Source organism: Pelobates fuscus, chromosome 1 (genome assembly GCF_036172605.1).
Source record: "Pelobates fuscus isolate aPelFus1 chromosome 1, aPelFus1.pri, whole genome shotgun sequence".
NCBI classification, from domain to species: domain Eukaryota; kingdom Metazoa; phylum Chordata; class Amphibia; order Anura; family Pelobatidae; genus Pelobates; species Pelobates fuscus.
The window spans coordinates 36,210,503-36,227,537 of record NC_086317.1 but is presented as its reverse complement, the minus strand read 5'-3'; the positions used below and the strand labels follow the sequence as shown (position 1 = coordinate 36,227,537).

At 41.7% G+C, this 17,035-nt stretch overlaps 1 protein-coding gene across 1 annotated transcript; it reads right to left on the bottom strand.

Moving 5' to 3' along the window:
- Window positions 1-553: 553 nt before the first annotated feature.
- On the bottom strand, window positions 554-16,971 carry LOC134602688 (interferon gamma receptor 2-like). Its single transcript, XM_063447836.1, has 7 exons — window positions 16,873-16,971; window positions 10,543-10,678; window positions 8,561-8,739; window positions 6,399-6,550; window positions 5,538-5,679; window positions 4,956-5,107; window positions 554-908 (listed from the first exon to the last, which is right to left on the bottom strand). The coding sequence occupies exons 1-7, from the start codon at window positions 16,940-16,942 to the stop codon at window positions 756-758; spliced, it is 984 nt and encodes a 327-aa protein (XP_063303906.1). The 5' UTR covers window positions 16,943-16,971; the 3' UTR covers window positions 554-755.
- Between the last annotated feature and the right edge of the window lie 64 nt (window positions 16,972-17,035).

Here is a 17,035-nt window from a genome sequence, read left to right as displayed (position 1 = left end):
AAAAGCCACTGTATCTCACACGCAGATTCCTTCATAACTGCATTACAATTTTGTACGCAGCTGTCATTAATACTGCTGTCCCTGTGACCATTACAAGCTGAGAACTTCAGTGTTCCACTTTTTGTTCAGATCCACAAACATGTTTGAATGGTTTGACATGGTTACAGAAGACAAAAACACAACAGCCATGGAAATAAGCGAATTCAATGTAAACGTCACTTTTAGTCAATCTCCAACAATTAATCTAAAGCTCAATGGCCTGTAGTTGCCAAACCTTAAATTTGGTGGTTTATGTTTTTTTCCTTGTAAATTAAACACCGAAAGGATGGCTTCCCCCCCCCCCCCCACAGTAATTTCAGTTAAAGGACTGTGCATTTTTGTTTGGGCTTAAATGAAACCTAGAATACATCCTGAAGTCCAATTGCACACTAAATAGCTACTACAATGTTTAGTTTTTTAGTTATCAGAGATATCGGCACACAGCTTACAGGAGTTGGCTTAAATCTTGAAAACGCAAACAAGAGCTAGCTTTGTTTTCAAATTATTGAAAACAAAGAACAGCCCCCAATAATTCTGCAAAATGAAGTTGCTTTTAGCTCCGTAGTATGGTGGAGAAATATGGAAGCTGCAAGGTCCCATCCATGCCGCTATAGGATCTTGTAAAGGTGGTTTCAGGTGTACAGGTCACACTACAGGATCAAAATCCAGAAAGGATTAACATGTATTAATCATGAAGTTTGAACTCAATTTCCTTCTCAGGTTATCTCAGATTGGCTGCTGTCTTCTGGGACGCTCTCATTGGGATCCTGCACCAACTCAATATCCACAATGGAGACGCTATCATATAAGTCCAGCCTTGATCTAGATGTAGAGTATTCTACGTGAGATTGAGAATGTTCTTGAATATACTGAAAGAAAAAGAACATCACCATTTGACACCTGTATTATAAACACCTCACTCATCTGGCTTATTTTTCATGACTTGTACCAGAAATTTGATCACACCATTCTTTCGCTCACAAATAGCAGGTTGGCAAGCTTGACCGTAATAGAATACAATTTCTTGTGTATCCAACAAGGACATCCAAAAATCTGATAGCCAAGTTGTAAATACACTACACAACCTATGCACACCTGCTGCACAATGGGTTTATAGTTTGAGAATAGACCCAATTAAAGGGGTATCCACCTACTTGGACACAGGTGCCTGCTAGGAGGAATCAGCCTGTTAAAGCACTTGATTATCTACTTGCGGCCATATTAGAAAGTTTAAAACATCAGCACTGATTTTAGCTTATCTAAATTCATGTGAATATCTTTCGTGACATTTGCACATTAAATGCATTGAAAGTGTGAATAGTTGTACTCGTTTTCTAACATCCAGTTTAGCACAACAATGTTAATTTCAAATCAGTGTATTTTAGTTTTGATAAAAAACAGTTTTTGTTGATTGTATGCTCTTTCTTTTATGACCCTCAAGAGGAAATCAGAATGAACTGTGGCTGTGTGAGAAATGCAATGGAAAACAAGGCTCAACAAGCCGGATTACATTCCACAAGAATGATTAATTAAAGGACTGTGTGAACTCCCACACAAAAATAACACAAAGATAGAATGCACTCTTCAAGCCCCAGAAAGGGCATCTCGACAATAGATTGGTTTCTTATTAAGTCTTCTAGTGTGTGCGCCATATTCACACACATATATACAGGATAACCACATAGATAATATCCACATCAGACAGCTGAAATCTAGCTGGAAGACCAAAATGAGAGTGTATTTATTGGCGTATAACACGCACTTTTTCTCCCTGAAAATAGGGGGCAAATGATGTGTGCGTGTTATACGCCGATATACATATTTTTCGCTCCATAAGACGCACTTTTTTTCCCCTCAAAAGTGAGGGGAAATGTCTGTGCGTCTTATGGAGCGAATGTGAAGGTTTACTTACCTGTCTTGAAGCGTGGGCCGGTGTTCAGCGCGCACCGCGGTACTGGAACTTCGATTTCAGGTTCCGGTTTCCGGCGGGACTGAAAGGAAGTGTGCACTCAGTGTGCACACTTCCTTTCAGTCCCACCGGAAACCGGAACCTGAAATTTAAGTTCCTGTACCGCGGTGTGCGCTGTGAAGCCGGCCCACGCTTCAAGACAGGTAAGTGATTATGGGACAAGGGGAAGGAAAGAGCACTATGGGACAAGGGGAGGGGGGGAGAACACTATGGGAGGGGGTGGAAAATACTATGGAAAGGGGGGGGTGGAGGGGGTTTACTACGGGAGGGGGGGGAAATTTCCTTCTTAAAATGAGGTGCGTGTTATACGCCGATAAATACGGTAGTTTGTAAATAGATTAATGTTTTTAGATAAACTGAAAAACTTCACAATAAAAGTTTTATATGCACACTTAAGATTGGCCCAAGAATGCGATCATCTTTTTAACATTGTGTGTGATTTATTCTGGATCACCAGGCACCCACACTCTTTTCTGTCCTCGAACGCAGGCACCATAACCACTTCAATTGATTGAAATAGTGATGGTACCTGTGGGCACTGTGCTCCACATCACTAATTTACAGTGTACACACTATTTAGCTGAGATGCTCGGTCACCGCAAGCTTGTACTCCAATAATTAAAGAGCAGCTAGTGACATGCTGAGAGTTTTCAGTCAATCACTGCCCTAATCCCTGATATAAACTGGTATGGTGCGAGGCAGAAGCATAGCTCTGCCATATCATAGTTGAAGGCCAGGATGCCAGGACTCGGCTATTAGAGTGTCCAGGCACCATAACCACTTCAATCAGTTGGTCTGGTTATGATGAATACAATGTTCCTTTATGAAGACTGTTGTAGTGGCTATGTTGTCAGGAATGCCCTGGTGCCAGCAGTGTGACACTTGACACACATGTCCCACCGGACTGCATCTTGTCCTCGCAGACCTGGAGAAGTGAGATGTCCGTTTTGTTCAATCATTCACTGTTTGAGAGAAATCAACAGACATTCTCAACCAATAAATGAAAAAAGACTGGAAGCAGAGTGCAGCCAAGCAGGACTCAGGTTAGTGTCAAATCATGTTAAAATATCTTGACAGACTATCCTGGGATGGCACCATAACTACTACAGTGTTTATTTAATAAAGAACATGAGAAACACCTTAATTGGCTCATGTCATTCTAACTTTCACAAACTGGACAAATCAATAAAACTAGTCGGATATAAGCAGTCCGACAACCTAGAAGTGATTTTTAAAAGGGGCTATTTCCAGTGGCGGGGCCGGGCAGCAATGCTAGCAGGCTGCAAGTCACTGTAGTTCCTGAAGAATTAAGCTTTTTAAGGATAAAAACTCACATTTCTATTCTGGCATACTGCCGGAAAAGTACCGTACGAGTTCTTGCTGTTTCCAGGTTTAGCTTGAGCGCCGGATATCGGGTGATTCTGGGTCCCCGAGAGTGACTAAGGCACTTTGGGACTGTGGCCTACCTGGACGGGGAGTTGAGTAGTCGACCGCTACTTCGCTAACTGATCCAGCTGCTGCACAACGGCAACTTACCTGACACCTTGCTGGTCCCATTTCCCCACTGGGGAAGCTGCACTTACTGCCTATCTGGGGCACATGCAACTAGGCATAAATGAGTCATATCCACCATGCCAGCACGAACCCATGCAGAGAGGAAAGTGATGGTCAGAGAGGGAAGGCTGAGATGGTCTCTTTTGGGCAAAGCCTCTACTCCTACGCTAGCTACCCATGCAGACTGCCTACCTGGGCCAAGGGCCCTGAGGAGACTTCCTCCGTAGCATCGACCACCCCACCGGAAGACCACCCACAGCAGGCGGTGGCAGAAGATCTGGGCCTTCCTCTGCATGCCTAAAACTCGCAGAGTGTAGAGTCAGTGGAACACGGATGCCGCCCACCATACAGGCCAGGGGCTGGAAGAGGACCCTATCCCTCCTGTACCGCTCCAACAACCTCTGAAGCCCACATGCTCTTGCAGTTAATCTGCCAAGTGCGCATCAGCTAACTGTGTCACTCTTTTGTTGCATGCAGTTTTAAATAACATCTCCCCCAGATCCAAGCGGTACCCTTAGCAAGCTACATAACCATTACTGCACTATATCCTGATAATCCAGCATGTTGTGTAGCACTGACATCTCACCAGTGGAATATTCCTCCATCTTAAACTCTAAATTGTACTATGCCCTTATAATTAAAGTTACGCTCATCATGTCTCACTAGTTTTGCCATTTCCTAGGGTATCATAGATACTACATTCAGACATGTTCGACTATCCTCTAGCATGTAAGCTCATTGAGCAGGGCCCTCAACCCCTCTGTTCCTGTGTGTCCAACTTGTCTGGTTACAACTACATGTCTGTTAGTCCACCCATTGTAAAGCGCTGCGGAATTCGATGGCGCTATATAAATAACATAATAATAATCCTGTATATGCTCGTTTCTGTTTGACAGTTACCAATCTCATGTCTATATGTTTCCAGTTGATATATATTTTTGTCCAGTGAAGTATTTATACATATTGATAAAAAAAAAAAAAAAAAAAAGTGCAACTTGTTCATACGCCATGGCATTGTATCTACTTATAAGTAAATTCATAGCTTGATAATGTTGTTGTGGCGTTACAAACCTGTCTGTTCTCTTCTGCTCAGTAAAAATAAATAATTTATTGCCACACTGTCAGCAAAAAAACCTTCTCTTTTTTTGGCATATTTACCAACAATCTGTTCTTACCTTACAGGCATGTGTTAAGGCTTAGAATGAGTTGCCTAGTCATGCACATTAAACATCCACATCCCATTACATTGCTGACGCTACAAGCTTAAATCGGAGAGATCGTTTGGCGTCCCTTTAAACATGGCACCCATGTCCCAGGTAAGACCTAGATTATGCAATCTGACAGCATATGGGACCCTGGAGTCACCAACTCACAGCAGTGTAGGCACACTTACCTCTTGTATGTGTGAGGGTAAGTGGAAAGGCACATGAAACAAGCTCTTGACAATGGTGCGATATCTGAACATCATATAGGCACATAAAAAGGCAGCGATAACCAGAAAGCCAAGGGCCAATAATAATGCTATGAGGTTCCCAGTACTCAACGCTGTAACAAACAGAAACAAGTTATCTACGTGAAACATAAATTAAATTTACATAGAACATACTCCAATACCACCGTTATATAAAGCTACTTGTACACCAAGTTTATGCAATAAAGCTAATCGTAGCAAAGTAAAAGCTGAATGTCAAAATATAGGTTACAATTTAAATTCTCCAACTCTGCTACGCGCACAGTTTATATATTTTTTTGGCTTAAATTCTGCAACTCCATTTTCAATCCATTACCAATCAGTGTTTGGTGTATAAATGCCATCGGAGAAGACACACCCATTACTTTCCACTCCCTCCCACTTTACTCTTCTGAACCCCCAATACTACATTTTCAATTTAATGACAAAAATAAAATAAATAAAAAATTAATGTTGAGAAGCAACTGCATGGCATCGGACAAGTGGCAACTTCAAAGGAAGTACCTGAAGCAGTTGGCATTGCACAAATGGCTTCACTGGTTTCTCCCACTTTACGGTCTGCAAAAACAGTCACATCAACACAATACTCCGTCCAAGGGTCCAGATCTTTCAGTCGCTCAGATGTTTGGGTGATATTTACAGTTGTCTAGAAAAAAACAGACGCTGGTAGATTTCAACCTTATGCAAATCAGTAGGAACCATACGAAAATATAGAGAATTTCCAACTAACAGGAGGGTGGTGTCCCTGCACATGTGCTATAGTAAGAAATACTTGTATGGTCACTAAAGACTAAATTGCAAGTTCCCACGGGAATAGGGCCTTCAACTGCTCCTGTATTTGCCCCAGGAAGCACCTCTAGTAGCCATAAGAGGTGTGGCCAGTGGAGTCATCCCTAGGCTGCAAGGTAAACACCGCCTTTTCTCTGAAAAGACAGTGTTTACTCCAAAAAGCATGAAGGGACTGATTATACTCACCAGAACAAATACAATAAGCTGTAGTTCTGGTGACTATAGTGTCCCTTTAACTACTCGGAAAAATCTTAACATCATCTATCTTTAGAACATATGGATTATGCGTTCACTATTTTAACCCCAGATTAGTAAATCTCAGCCAACACTATTCTATCCGTCTTTACAGAACTTTCTTAAGAAAAACAAAAGTACAACAATTCGCTGTTGCAGCTGAACTTTTTTTATCCAGTCTTCAACAAAGAAAAGTTGAGTTCTCCTTGCCAACATTAAACATTGCCTCCTTCAGCCTACTGAAGAGTAGCAAGTGAGGACCAGATTAAGCCATGGCAGCCTGCTGACCACCTGACAAACCAAGCCCCCTTTATGTAGACATGTTTGTATTTAAAGGCTTACCTTCACACCAGTGATTTTCTTCCAGTAATTCAACTGATAAAGCATCTTCCATTTATTTTCGACTAGCAAAGGATTCTGAAAGCGGACATAAAGTGAATAATGTTCCTCTGGGTATGCAGACAATGATAGGGACTTCACAGGCCCGATTGTGGCTGTAACACAAGAGAACATATTGGTTTTGAAAATCGACACATTGAACGTGTCTTAGTTTAAAAACATAAATTTCTTTCTTATTAAAAAAGCGTTCGAGACAATATAGAATATGGGATAAAAGAAGCTTAATTTTAAATGATTAAACACACAAAGGGGCATACAATAGACAGACGTGTGATGACATACGTTTTTTCTTACTATCTGCAGCTTGCGCGAAAAAGCTTAATCTTAATTTGAATGAGCAGCAGAAAAGCAGCCACATAGGTCGAACCTAGCATCCCATATATAGTAAGCTGCGTGGAACACAGAGTGGGAGGCATTCATAGGGTTACTGCTGCTTGTTCTCGGGTGCGGACTGACCATTCAGACACATCAGTCATGGACCAAGTGCCAGAGGCAGTTAGGTGCCCAGATGTACAGACATGGTTTACATCTATCCAGTCATAGCTTAATATGCTTTATTCTGGCTATTGTTGTGGGCCTGGTGGTATGGGAACCCCCTAACCTATCGCACTATTACTTTCTCGCTCTCATCGGCTGTGTAAGATCTGGCAGCACAGATGGGGGATGAGACACTGAGGAAGCAACACATGGCATGATGGATCAGAAACACATGGGTTAGGAGGAAGGAGAAGTGGGTGATGAGGCAGAAGCACAATTGGAGAGAATAGAAAAAAAAAAACACAAAAAGATTATGTGAAGATCAATAAAATGGGGAAGATAATAATTCAAAGTACAAAATGACATGCAAACACAGTGATGCAATCCCACCCCCGGTGACACACTGCTTCCGTGTTTGCACACACTGATCATCTACACACATACAGTTGTGCATTCACACACACAGACACATTGAATAACTGAAAATGTGCAGATTTGAAGAGAGAGAAGTTTTAAATATATATTCAAAAGACCTTTATAATAAATAATAAAAAATAAAAGTTTGTTAAAACATTTTTAGCCCTAAAACTGTCCTCCCACTTTGTTCCAACCTTCATAGTGGTATAATGTTTGTCCCACATGGCTGCTTTAACTCTGCTCCACTTAACCCTCAACCAAGCTACAGTCAGAGAAACTACAAACAGGGACTTACTATAGACTCTATTTAACAATATTTAGATTTTTTTCAAAACGAATCAATATTGTTGAAAAAAAAAAGTTTTTCCCAAATACGTTATCTACAGAAGTCAACATTAAAGTCTATGGGATTTCTGTATAGAATTTGTAATGTTTTTCTAACAGTATTAAACCATTTGGAAAGCTTGTTAAATTGAGGCCTAAGTGTCTGCCTGGGTATCGTTGCCTTCTAACGCACACTGCTTGGCTACTATTGGCTATATTATTTGGAATAACGGAGCAATAGTAAAGACATTTTTCTTCTAACTATAAACATTTAAAGGACCAGGACAAACTCGTCTTTCTGGCACTATAGGATTACTAGGTCCCCCCCACCCCCCGTCCCTTAGGGGTTAAAACCCCTTTCAGCCACTTACCTTTATCCAGCGCCAGGCTCCCTCGGCGCTGGTGACCTCTCCTCCCCCTCCGTCGGCTCCCGAGCGGAGCCGAATGGGCATGTGCAGCCAAAGATGCGCACGCATTAAAAACGTCCATAGGACAGCATTTCTCAATGCTTTCCAATGGACGTTGTGCATGCTCAATGCGATTTTCGCAGTCGGGGAAGCGCCTCTAGCCGCTGTCAGGAAGACAGCCAGTAAAGGCTGGATTAATCCTTTAATGTAAACATAGCAGTTTCTCTGAAACTGCTATATTTTCAGCTGCAGGGTTAAAACCTGGGGCACCTGGCACCCAGACCACTTCATTGAGATGAAGTGGTCTGGGTGACTATAGTGGTCCTTTAAGCATGCAAGATACAGTATATTAATGAATGCATTAACGTGTATGCATTAACGCATTAATTAATGCATTAACGTGTAAAGCTCAAAGTGGTCCTTCAAATTTACAGACAAATTATTGTCATTAACATGACCATTTAGTTACACATCGCTTACTGTTTCTTGTAGCCTGGAAAGTAGGTGTTAGAGTCCATTTAGATGTCAGATTTCCTTGCTCAGCCCGAACTCGCAATACGATTTTAAAATAGATTTTTATTTCTGTAAATTTGCTAATATTACAGTGCGTCTCTATGATGTTCAAACACAGGTTATGATAGCTATTCTTCTCTGAGGTCCTGGAACACACACAAAAAAAACAAAAAACAACCGTATGTTATCTGTGGTCATAAAAACAAAAAACCTCATTAAAAATTCACCTTACACAACTTCTCACCAAAATCTGACATAACACTCCAACACACATGGTGACTACAGTGTGCTGACACTTTCAAACATACATGTAAAGATTGGAGTTTTTTTTTTTTTTTTTATATATATATATATATATATATATTTAAATTATTTTAAAAAAAAAAAAAAAAAATTGGAAAAACCTGAATCTTTGGGAATTGATTCATCCAAGGATTACCAGTAATATTTATTTCGAAAAAAATCGCTTAAAACAAATTTTGCATATGTCTACCAGAGATAATGAAGGAAGCTCAATATGTGCTATACAACTTAAAGGAACAGTATAGGGTTAGGAACACCACCAGGCACTGCTGGCCCCAGTCTTGCCTCCCCTTAATATAGTAAAACCTTACTTATACTCAGGTCTGCAGCTGCTGCCTCTGCCCCTGATCTCCCTACTTGGTTGACGTCATCAAAATTGATTCTCTCATCATAATACTTTCACATAGGATTGGCTGACACTGTCAAGGAGGCAGATCAGAGGCAGAGCCAGCACAGCCAAACACAGCCCTGACAAATCAGCATCTCCTCATAGAGATGAATTGAATCAATACATCTCTATCAGGAAAGCCAAGTGTCTCCATGCAGAAGGTGGAGATACTGAATGTCAGTCACATTGTGCAGCACTGCCCCAGAAAGCACCTCTAGCAGCCTTCTGAGGAGTGGCAAGTGGAGTGTCACTAGGCTGTAGTGTAAACAATGCATTTTCTCTGAAAAGACAGTGTTTACTGCAAAAAGCCTGAAGGGAATGATTCTACTCACAAGAACAAATACAATAAGCTGCAGTTGTTCAGGTGACTAGAATGTCCCTTTAAGGAGAGAAAAAAACACCTAAATAAAACATGACTCAATGAGTATAACATTTTCAACAATGAGCTATGGAGAGTATTCAGAAAAAAAAAGCATTTGGAGAAACACTTCTTTGAACATACACCAGGGTCGGAATGTATTTTACCACACTTGAGTGTGTACTTCGCATATTAACCCTATCTGAAAGTCAAAGATACTTGCCATTTTAAAATTAAGAGAGGCCACATTACTATTTTATGCTTGTATATTTTGAAATACTTTTTTTATCATTTGATTGGTGTTTATTTTGGAGAGATCGAACACTGGTGATGTAGCTGCCATTTTGTGGCACTTTCACATTGTTTTTTTTCTTCAATGTATTAACCAGTACAACAGCACGCCAAAGATCACCAAATTCTCTGGTGCTGTCCCTCCATTAAAGGAACACTCAGCTTGCTGAAGTGCATTATGTGTCTGGAGTCTCAGTTTTTGACAGTTTATAAAAGTGCTGATTTCAGTAGATATCATCACTAATTTGGGGCAGAAACTCCGATGTCACTCAGACAGCCAAAGAAAAAAGTTTCAGGAAAAGGCCCTTTCCTCGGTCTGGCTTATATGAACAATGTTTGATTTACCTTATTCTATGATTTGTGAGCACATTAATATACTATCCAACGAATCGGCATGGATATTCATAAAAAATTATTCCGTTAGGTCAGTAAACCTGGCAGTGTGAACAAGCAAGCAGTATTCCCGAGTCAATATCAGCTCTGGACTCAGGATCCAGAAGTACTTAACTAGGAATTTTCTCCACTTTATACTGCTTTTTAAGAAATACTAGAATGACTAAACAGTGCATGAGTTAAGAGTGACAAAGTGGCAAGCAACACAATACTTACAACTCATATTGGACAGTGTAAGTTACTGGGTGAATTGGGTCTGACTCCTTTACCGGTTCCCATCTCAGATCCTGCTGTAGATTATAGGAGTAAATGGTCACATTTTCTGGTGCTGGTAACAATTGGAGCGAGGGATCTGCAAATGCAAAGAAGAATTACACATAGGATACAACAGCCTAAATATAGGGGATACATCTGTAAGAAAAAATAAAGTCAGGAATCCATCAACACTAAAATGGATATGAAACTCCAGAACATAGATTTCTGCTGGTTACCCTAATTTTATTTAAGACATCTAATATATAGTCGTCATGCAATACAATGGAACATATGGAGTGCCGAAGGTTGCCTAACCCCGATAAAAGAAAGCCCTCATTCTCCTTTTAAACAAAATATATATAATATGCATGGGTGCTCTTAAATAGAAAGAGGGAAAACTGTGATATACTGAATGCATGGCAAAAAGGCCAAAAATGGCACATCTCAAAAAAGGCATAGTCCTTAAGTGGTTAAATATACAAAGGAAGACCAAACACAAAAACAAACCCACTTCTTTAAGTTGTGATTTTCCAGTGTTACTCACTCAATGGTAAAAATTCCAGAGAAGGGATGGATCCACTTTAACAAGATTTGCCAAAAGTACCCAAGAACAATATAAATTCCGTACTGAACCTTTAACTCTTCACACTGTTTGTTGTTTTCAAAAATTTTGTTCGTGTGTGTGTGTGTGTGTGTGTATAAACTGCATTAATGGGTCACGTAGGTCCTTTAATATCTTCTCGCCATCTATGTTGTTAAAAGGAACACTTCAAGCACCATAACCACTACATTCCACAGGTGCTTTCTCAGAGTAAGTAGTTTTACCGGTTTATTAATTATATTGCAAAATGGGGAAGATTTGAGGTTTGTGACGCTTGCCCTAAAATACAATACCATCTTTAAAGATTGCCCTGAAAACACCAGCCTCTGTGTAGTCAGGGAAGCTCGCTGCTGCTTTGAACCATTGTTGCAATGGAGAGGAGGATATAAATAGCATTTCTCAAAGCTAGGAAACACGACAGCTTTACAGCACACAGACTGTAGTGGTGGATAACCCCCCCCTTGCCGGTGGGGGTTCTCGGCCTCAGCACTCACATACCCCCGGTGGGCCCACGACCCAGCACACGTTCCTGCTGGATGAATCGGCGGGTACCAAGATGGCAGGTGCAAGTACTTACACCATGCCACAAGGCCTGAGGGAATCCACTCCCACAAGGCTGGATGCAATCTTCACAGAATTTTGGCGAAAGCTTGAGGAGAGACAACTGAGTGCCAGCAAGAAATGCTACTCCCCTCCTGCGGCTGATGGCTCCATGCCTGATGCAAAGCATTGGAACAAGTTCACACGTAAGGGACCGGGGGCCCACAGGAAGGTAACCCCCCCAGCACACAGGTCTCCCGTTCTTCGGCAACCACACAAGCACAGGCTCCTACTGAGAGGCAGAGGAAGGTCCACGGTCCTGCTGTAACTGTCCCACATCGTGAAAGCCGAAGTAGGAGATCCGAGGCAACAGTTGCAACAAAGCCAACTCACCTAAGGAGCCACGCCAAGCTACAGTACGCTAGGTGAACCACTACAACATGCTGAAAGCGAAGAGATCTGCTGGATACCGCCGACACGTTCTTGCTGTGACCTACTGCCATTGGCACAACTCACACCCTTTGAGGGATCTTATCCATCATAAGGAAAAGCACCATGGAGGAGGATCGCTGTCCCAGGTGATGACCAAGCCACAAGCTTGCACTTAACTGCGTTCACCAGGGACAGACAAAGCCTTGCACCTTCCTCACCTGACTGGACACTTCACTGAACGGGACTGTGTACAGCCACTAATGGGAATTGGTTAGGTGCACAGGCCACAGGCCTCCCTCCACGCTGGGCCACACACAGCAGTACCTAAATAAGATAGCCTAGCTGAATTTTTAACACATCTGGCTGTGCAGGCACCCAGTGCAATTATTGTGCCCAATTGTTTTATTTTGTTACCCACACAGCATTGTGCTAATGGTATTTTCCTCTGACCACAGTTAGCCTATTCTGCAATATGGGAATTCCTATATTCTCATCTACATATAATAGGTGACAAGGGCAGGTGGCATGATATCTCCAGTGTTAATCCTAGCATGTTATCCTATGTTTTACTTAACTCCTACCTAGCATGTACCATGCTTAATGCAATACCTTACTTTTCTTTAAACTTGTACTCTCTCATATCTTATGTTTAGATCCACAGTTTAGCCTGTCTTATTATACCCATAAAAATGTGTACTTTCCTCATATGCCATGACACAATATCTTGATGTATGTTCCTAATACGCTTATTGCTGCCGTCATGGCATCTCAAGACTGTATTTCAGTCTTTGCACAATAAAAATAAAGAATATAAAATAAATTGATCCTACTGATGTCAGTATTCATTTCTGGCACATTATGTTTGTATTTGTTCAGCTGCTTTACTGTAATGTGTGCCAAGAGTTTACTTACTGTGTAAATAAGCCTGGGAAACTGGTTTGTAGCTAGCCATGTGTATATTGATGGTTGAAACTGGATGGGTGGGTAAAGGATGGCATTATACATGCTGTAAGTCTGTAAGAGGTTTAGTTTATGCCTAAGGCCAATTCAATGCAGCATTGTCTGCAAATTCACCATACCCTGAATTATTCAACACTCCAACCACCTTCACAGTCACATTCCAAAGTGAATAAACATTGCCTTCTGTATAAAATTGTTGGATGTATGCCTCAAATTCAGTAGGTGCATACAGAACTCTTCAGCTCCTGAGGCCTTTCTTTGACCATCTTTAAAGGTTGGGACACAAGAGTCTGTTTTTCATACCAGTCCTCGAGTATCACCAACAGTTGAATATTCTGGATAAGATTTAAAGGGACACTAGTCACCAGAACAACTACAGCTTATTGAATTTGTTCTGGTGAGTAGAATCATTCCCTTCAGGCTTTTTGCTGTAAACACTGTCTTTCCAGAGAAAATGCAGTGTTTACATTACAGCCTAGTGAAAACTTCACTGACCACTCCTCAGATAGCTGTTAGAGATCCTTCCTGTGTCGTGGCTGCCGAAAATGCATCCAAACAGTCAGTATCTCCTCCCTCTGCATGCAGACACTGAACTTTCCTTTCATTGATTGATTCAATTCATCTCTATTAGGAGATGCTGATTGGCCAGGGCTGTTTGAATCATGCTGGCTCTGCCCCTGATCTGCCTCTTTGTCAGTCTCAGTCAATCCTATGGGGAAGCATTGTGATTGGATCAGGCCACCACTTCTGATGAAGTCAGATGAAGTTCACAGGCAGAGGCAGCAGCTTCAGACTTGAATATGAGTAAGATTGTACTATATTTAGGGAGGCAAAGGGGGCCAAGGAGGCTAGATAGTGGTTTTAAACACGACAGGGTCAGGAATACATGTTTGTGTTCCTGACCCTATAGTCCTCCTTTAACCCCTTGAGGACACATGACATGTGTGACATGTCATGATTCCCTTTTATTCCGGAAGTTTGGTCCTTAAGGGGTTAAAGCAGTGGTGCCCTAAAGGTATATCCCAGAGGTTGTAGAACTGCAACTCCCATGATGCTTTGCATGCCTTTAGAATGACAAAGCATCATGGAAGCAGTAGTTTTAAAACACCTGAGGATCTACCTTTTGGGCATCCCTTATTTAAAGGAACACTCTGGCTCATTATCTCACTTCAAATTGCTGAAGTGTTTTATAGCTTAACAAAAACCTTGTCTTATTTTATAACAGTACTGATTTCAAGGGCTCTTAGTTACATCCTCCAACCTGTCAATCACACAGATAGAAGGGTTTCCTATCTCCACACAGGAAAAGCCAATGTTTTACATAGAGAAGCATTTGAATGGCAGATCCCCTTATTGTGAGCTCAGTGAGAAAAGATCAGGCTGCGTCAAGGGGACTGTCTTAGCGATGTAAAAAGTGTAAGCCCCATTTTTTTGTTTTTACTTAAAAAACAAAAAAAAAACTGAAATATATTTATTTTTAACATGGTGTTGTTCCGTTAAATGCACACTATAGCGTTAGGAATAAAAGTGTGTATTCCTAGTGCTGTAGTGCCCTTTTGGGTATTTAGGTCCCTGGGCCCCTCTGCAGGGAGTAAAAGGTATTGCACTTTCCTTTTCTTCATGGCAGCAGCAGTCCCCCAAGAAAGCTCTGCTTCCTTGGCAGAGATCATCAATATCGATGATCTCAGCCAATCGGAAAGCATTGAAAGGATATTGCACATGAACAGCAAAACGCAGTGTGAACCAGATGTTTTCTCAGAGAATCTGCTAGAAATAGAATTTAACTCTTGCTATTTCATCAGAAGCACCTTTAATGATTGTACGAGTAACTGCCACAAGAGGCATTTAAACTCTGCAATGAAAACATTGCCTTAGTGCAGAATGACAATTGTTTCACTTGCAGGGTTAAAACAGGGGAAACCTGCCACCCATACCACTTCATTGAGACCGTGTCCCTTTAAATGATGCTCATTTCCCTACAGGGATAGTTCTGCACAGATCAGGAGAGCTGGTACTGTGCAGTCAAGCCAACAGTTGTGCTTTGTGTTGCAATTTCCAAACAATTCTCCTGTGCCCATCTCCTTTACTCAGCAGAGGGGAGAGATGCATTAATGTAAAGCGTATTTGGGTAACACAGATAAGGCGTAAAAATGCATGCCTCCTACTACGGTGCGTAATCAGGTGAAGGACGTGGAGATCATAAAAATAAAAACAGTGTGAAGCATATCCTACAATAATAATTATCAGTTAACAACTTGATACAATTTTGTGAGTGGAGTTGTGTACAGTTTTTACTTGAGCAGCATGGCATTTACAGACCTGGCGAGGTCTGCCAAATCCTCATGTCAGAGGGACAAGGGGTACTATAATCTGGAGCAATCTTTAATAGTACTCATGTTTTAATTGCGTGCGAGGTATGTGCACATACAAAAAAAGTATTTCCTTTTCAATGGCAACAGTTCCTCTTTTTCTGGAGTAAAACAGAGTGTGCAGCTGAGGTATGCAGAAACAAAACCGCCACAGCAAGTTGAGGGAAATTAGAACCATCATGTTTTTGAGCATGAGTTAAGGCATCAAGATTCCCAACACCCAAATGCACATTTAGTAGCAACATGCAGATAAACATGCAGCTTTGCAACGGCTACACATCTAAAAAGAGGTTACTGTAAACAACCAGCAAACATGTTCTATTCAATGCAGAACTGTTACCTCATTGCGCAACAACTTGGAATGGAACACAGACCTTACAGTCATAGTTAATTCAATGCCAGTAAAAACCCTCACATTGAAAGATAGAGAGACAAAAAGCACAGAACAAAAACGTCAATTAAATAGCTTTCTGACCTACAATAGTAACATCTACGTATATTATAAACAATCACACATACATATGAGGATGTGAAAATCCTATCGACACCGGGCAAGCAGTATGGCTGCAAAGCAATGAGTACAGGGGTGATGGGAGTAAGGGCTGGCACAGGGTACATATAATGTGCAATTCCAGCAGGTTGAGACCAAAGTAATGACTCCCTCTGACACTCACTCCTTACAAACAGCCAGCATACACACACACACTAACACACACATTACAAGCAGCCAGCATACACACACACACAGTACACTCACTAACAAACACATTACAACCAGCATACACACACAATACACTCACTAACACACACTCAATCACATTACAAACAGCCAGCATGCACCCACATTACATACAGTACACTCACATTACAAACAGCCAGCATGCACCCACATTACATACAGTACACTCACTCAAATTACATACAGCCAGCACTCACTCACTCACATTACATACAGCCAGCACTCACATTACATACAGCCAGCACTCACATTACATACAGCCAGCACTCACATTACATACAGCCAGCACTCACATTACATACAGCCAGCACTCACATTACATACAGCCAGCACTCACATTACATACAGCCAGCACTCACATTACATACAGCCAGCACTCACATTACATACAGCCAGCACTCACATTACATACAGCCAGCACTCACATTACATACAGCCAGCACTCACATTACATACAGCCAGCACTCACATTACATACAGCCAGCACTCACTCACTCACTCACATTACATACAGCCAGCGCACACCCATATTACATACATAAGTGTCAGCTTGGCTCAGAGATTGCTCATGTCGGGTACGGAAGCTGGATGGCAGTGATAGGTAAAGGATCCATGTAAGGGGGTGTGACGGCGGAGGAACATTTCATTACCTGCCCCCAGGCCATACAGCAGCGCTATCAGGAGGCAGAGCGCTCTGACAACAGACCGACAGCCCTTCATCGTGCTTCCCCGGCCGCCATATTGGGAGGACACTGGCAGGCAGGCGGATACGTCACATGACTAGGCTCTTACTCCGCGTGCGTGATGACCGCC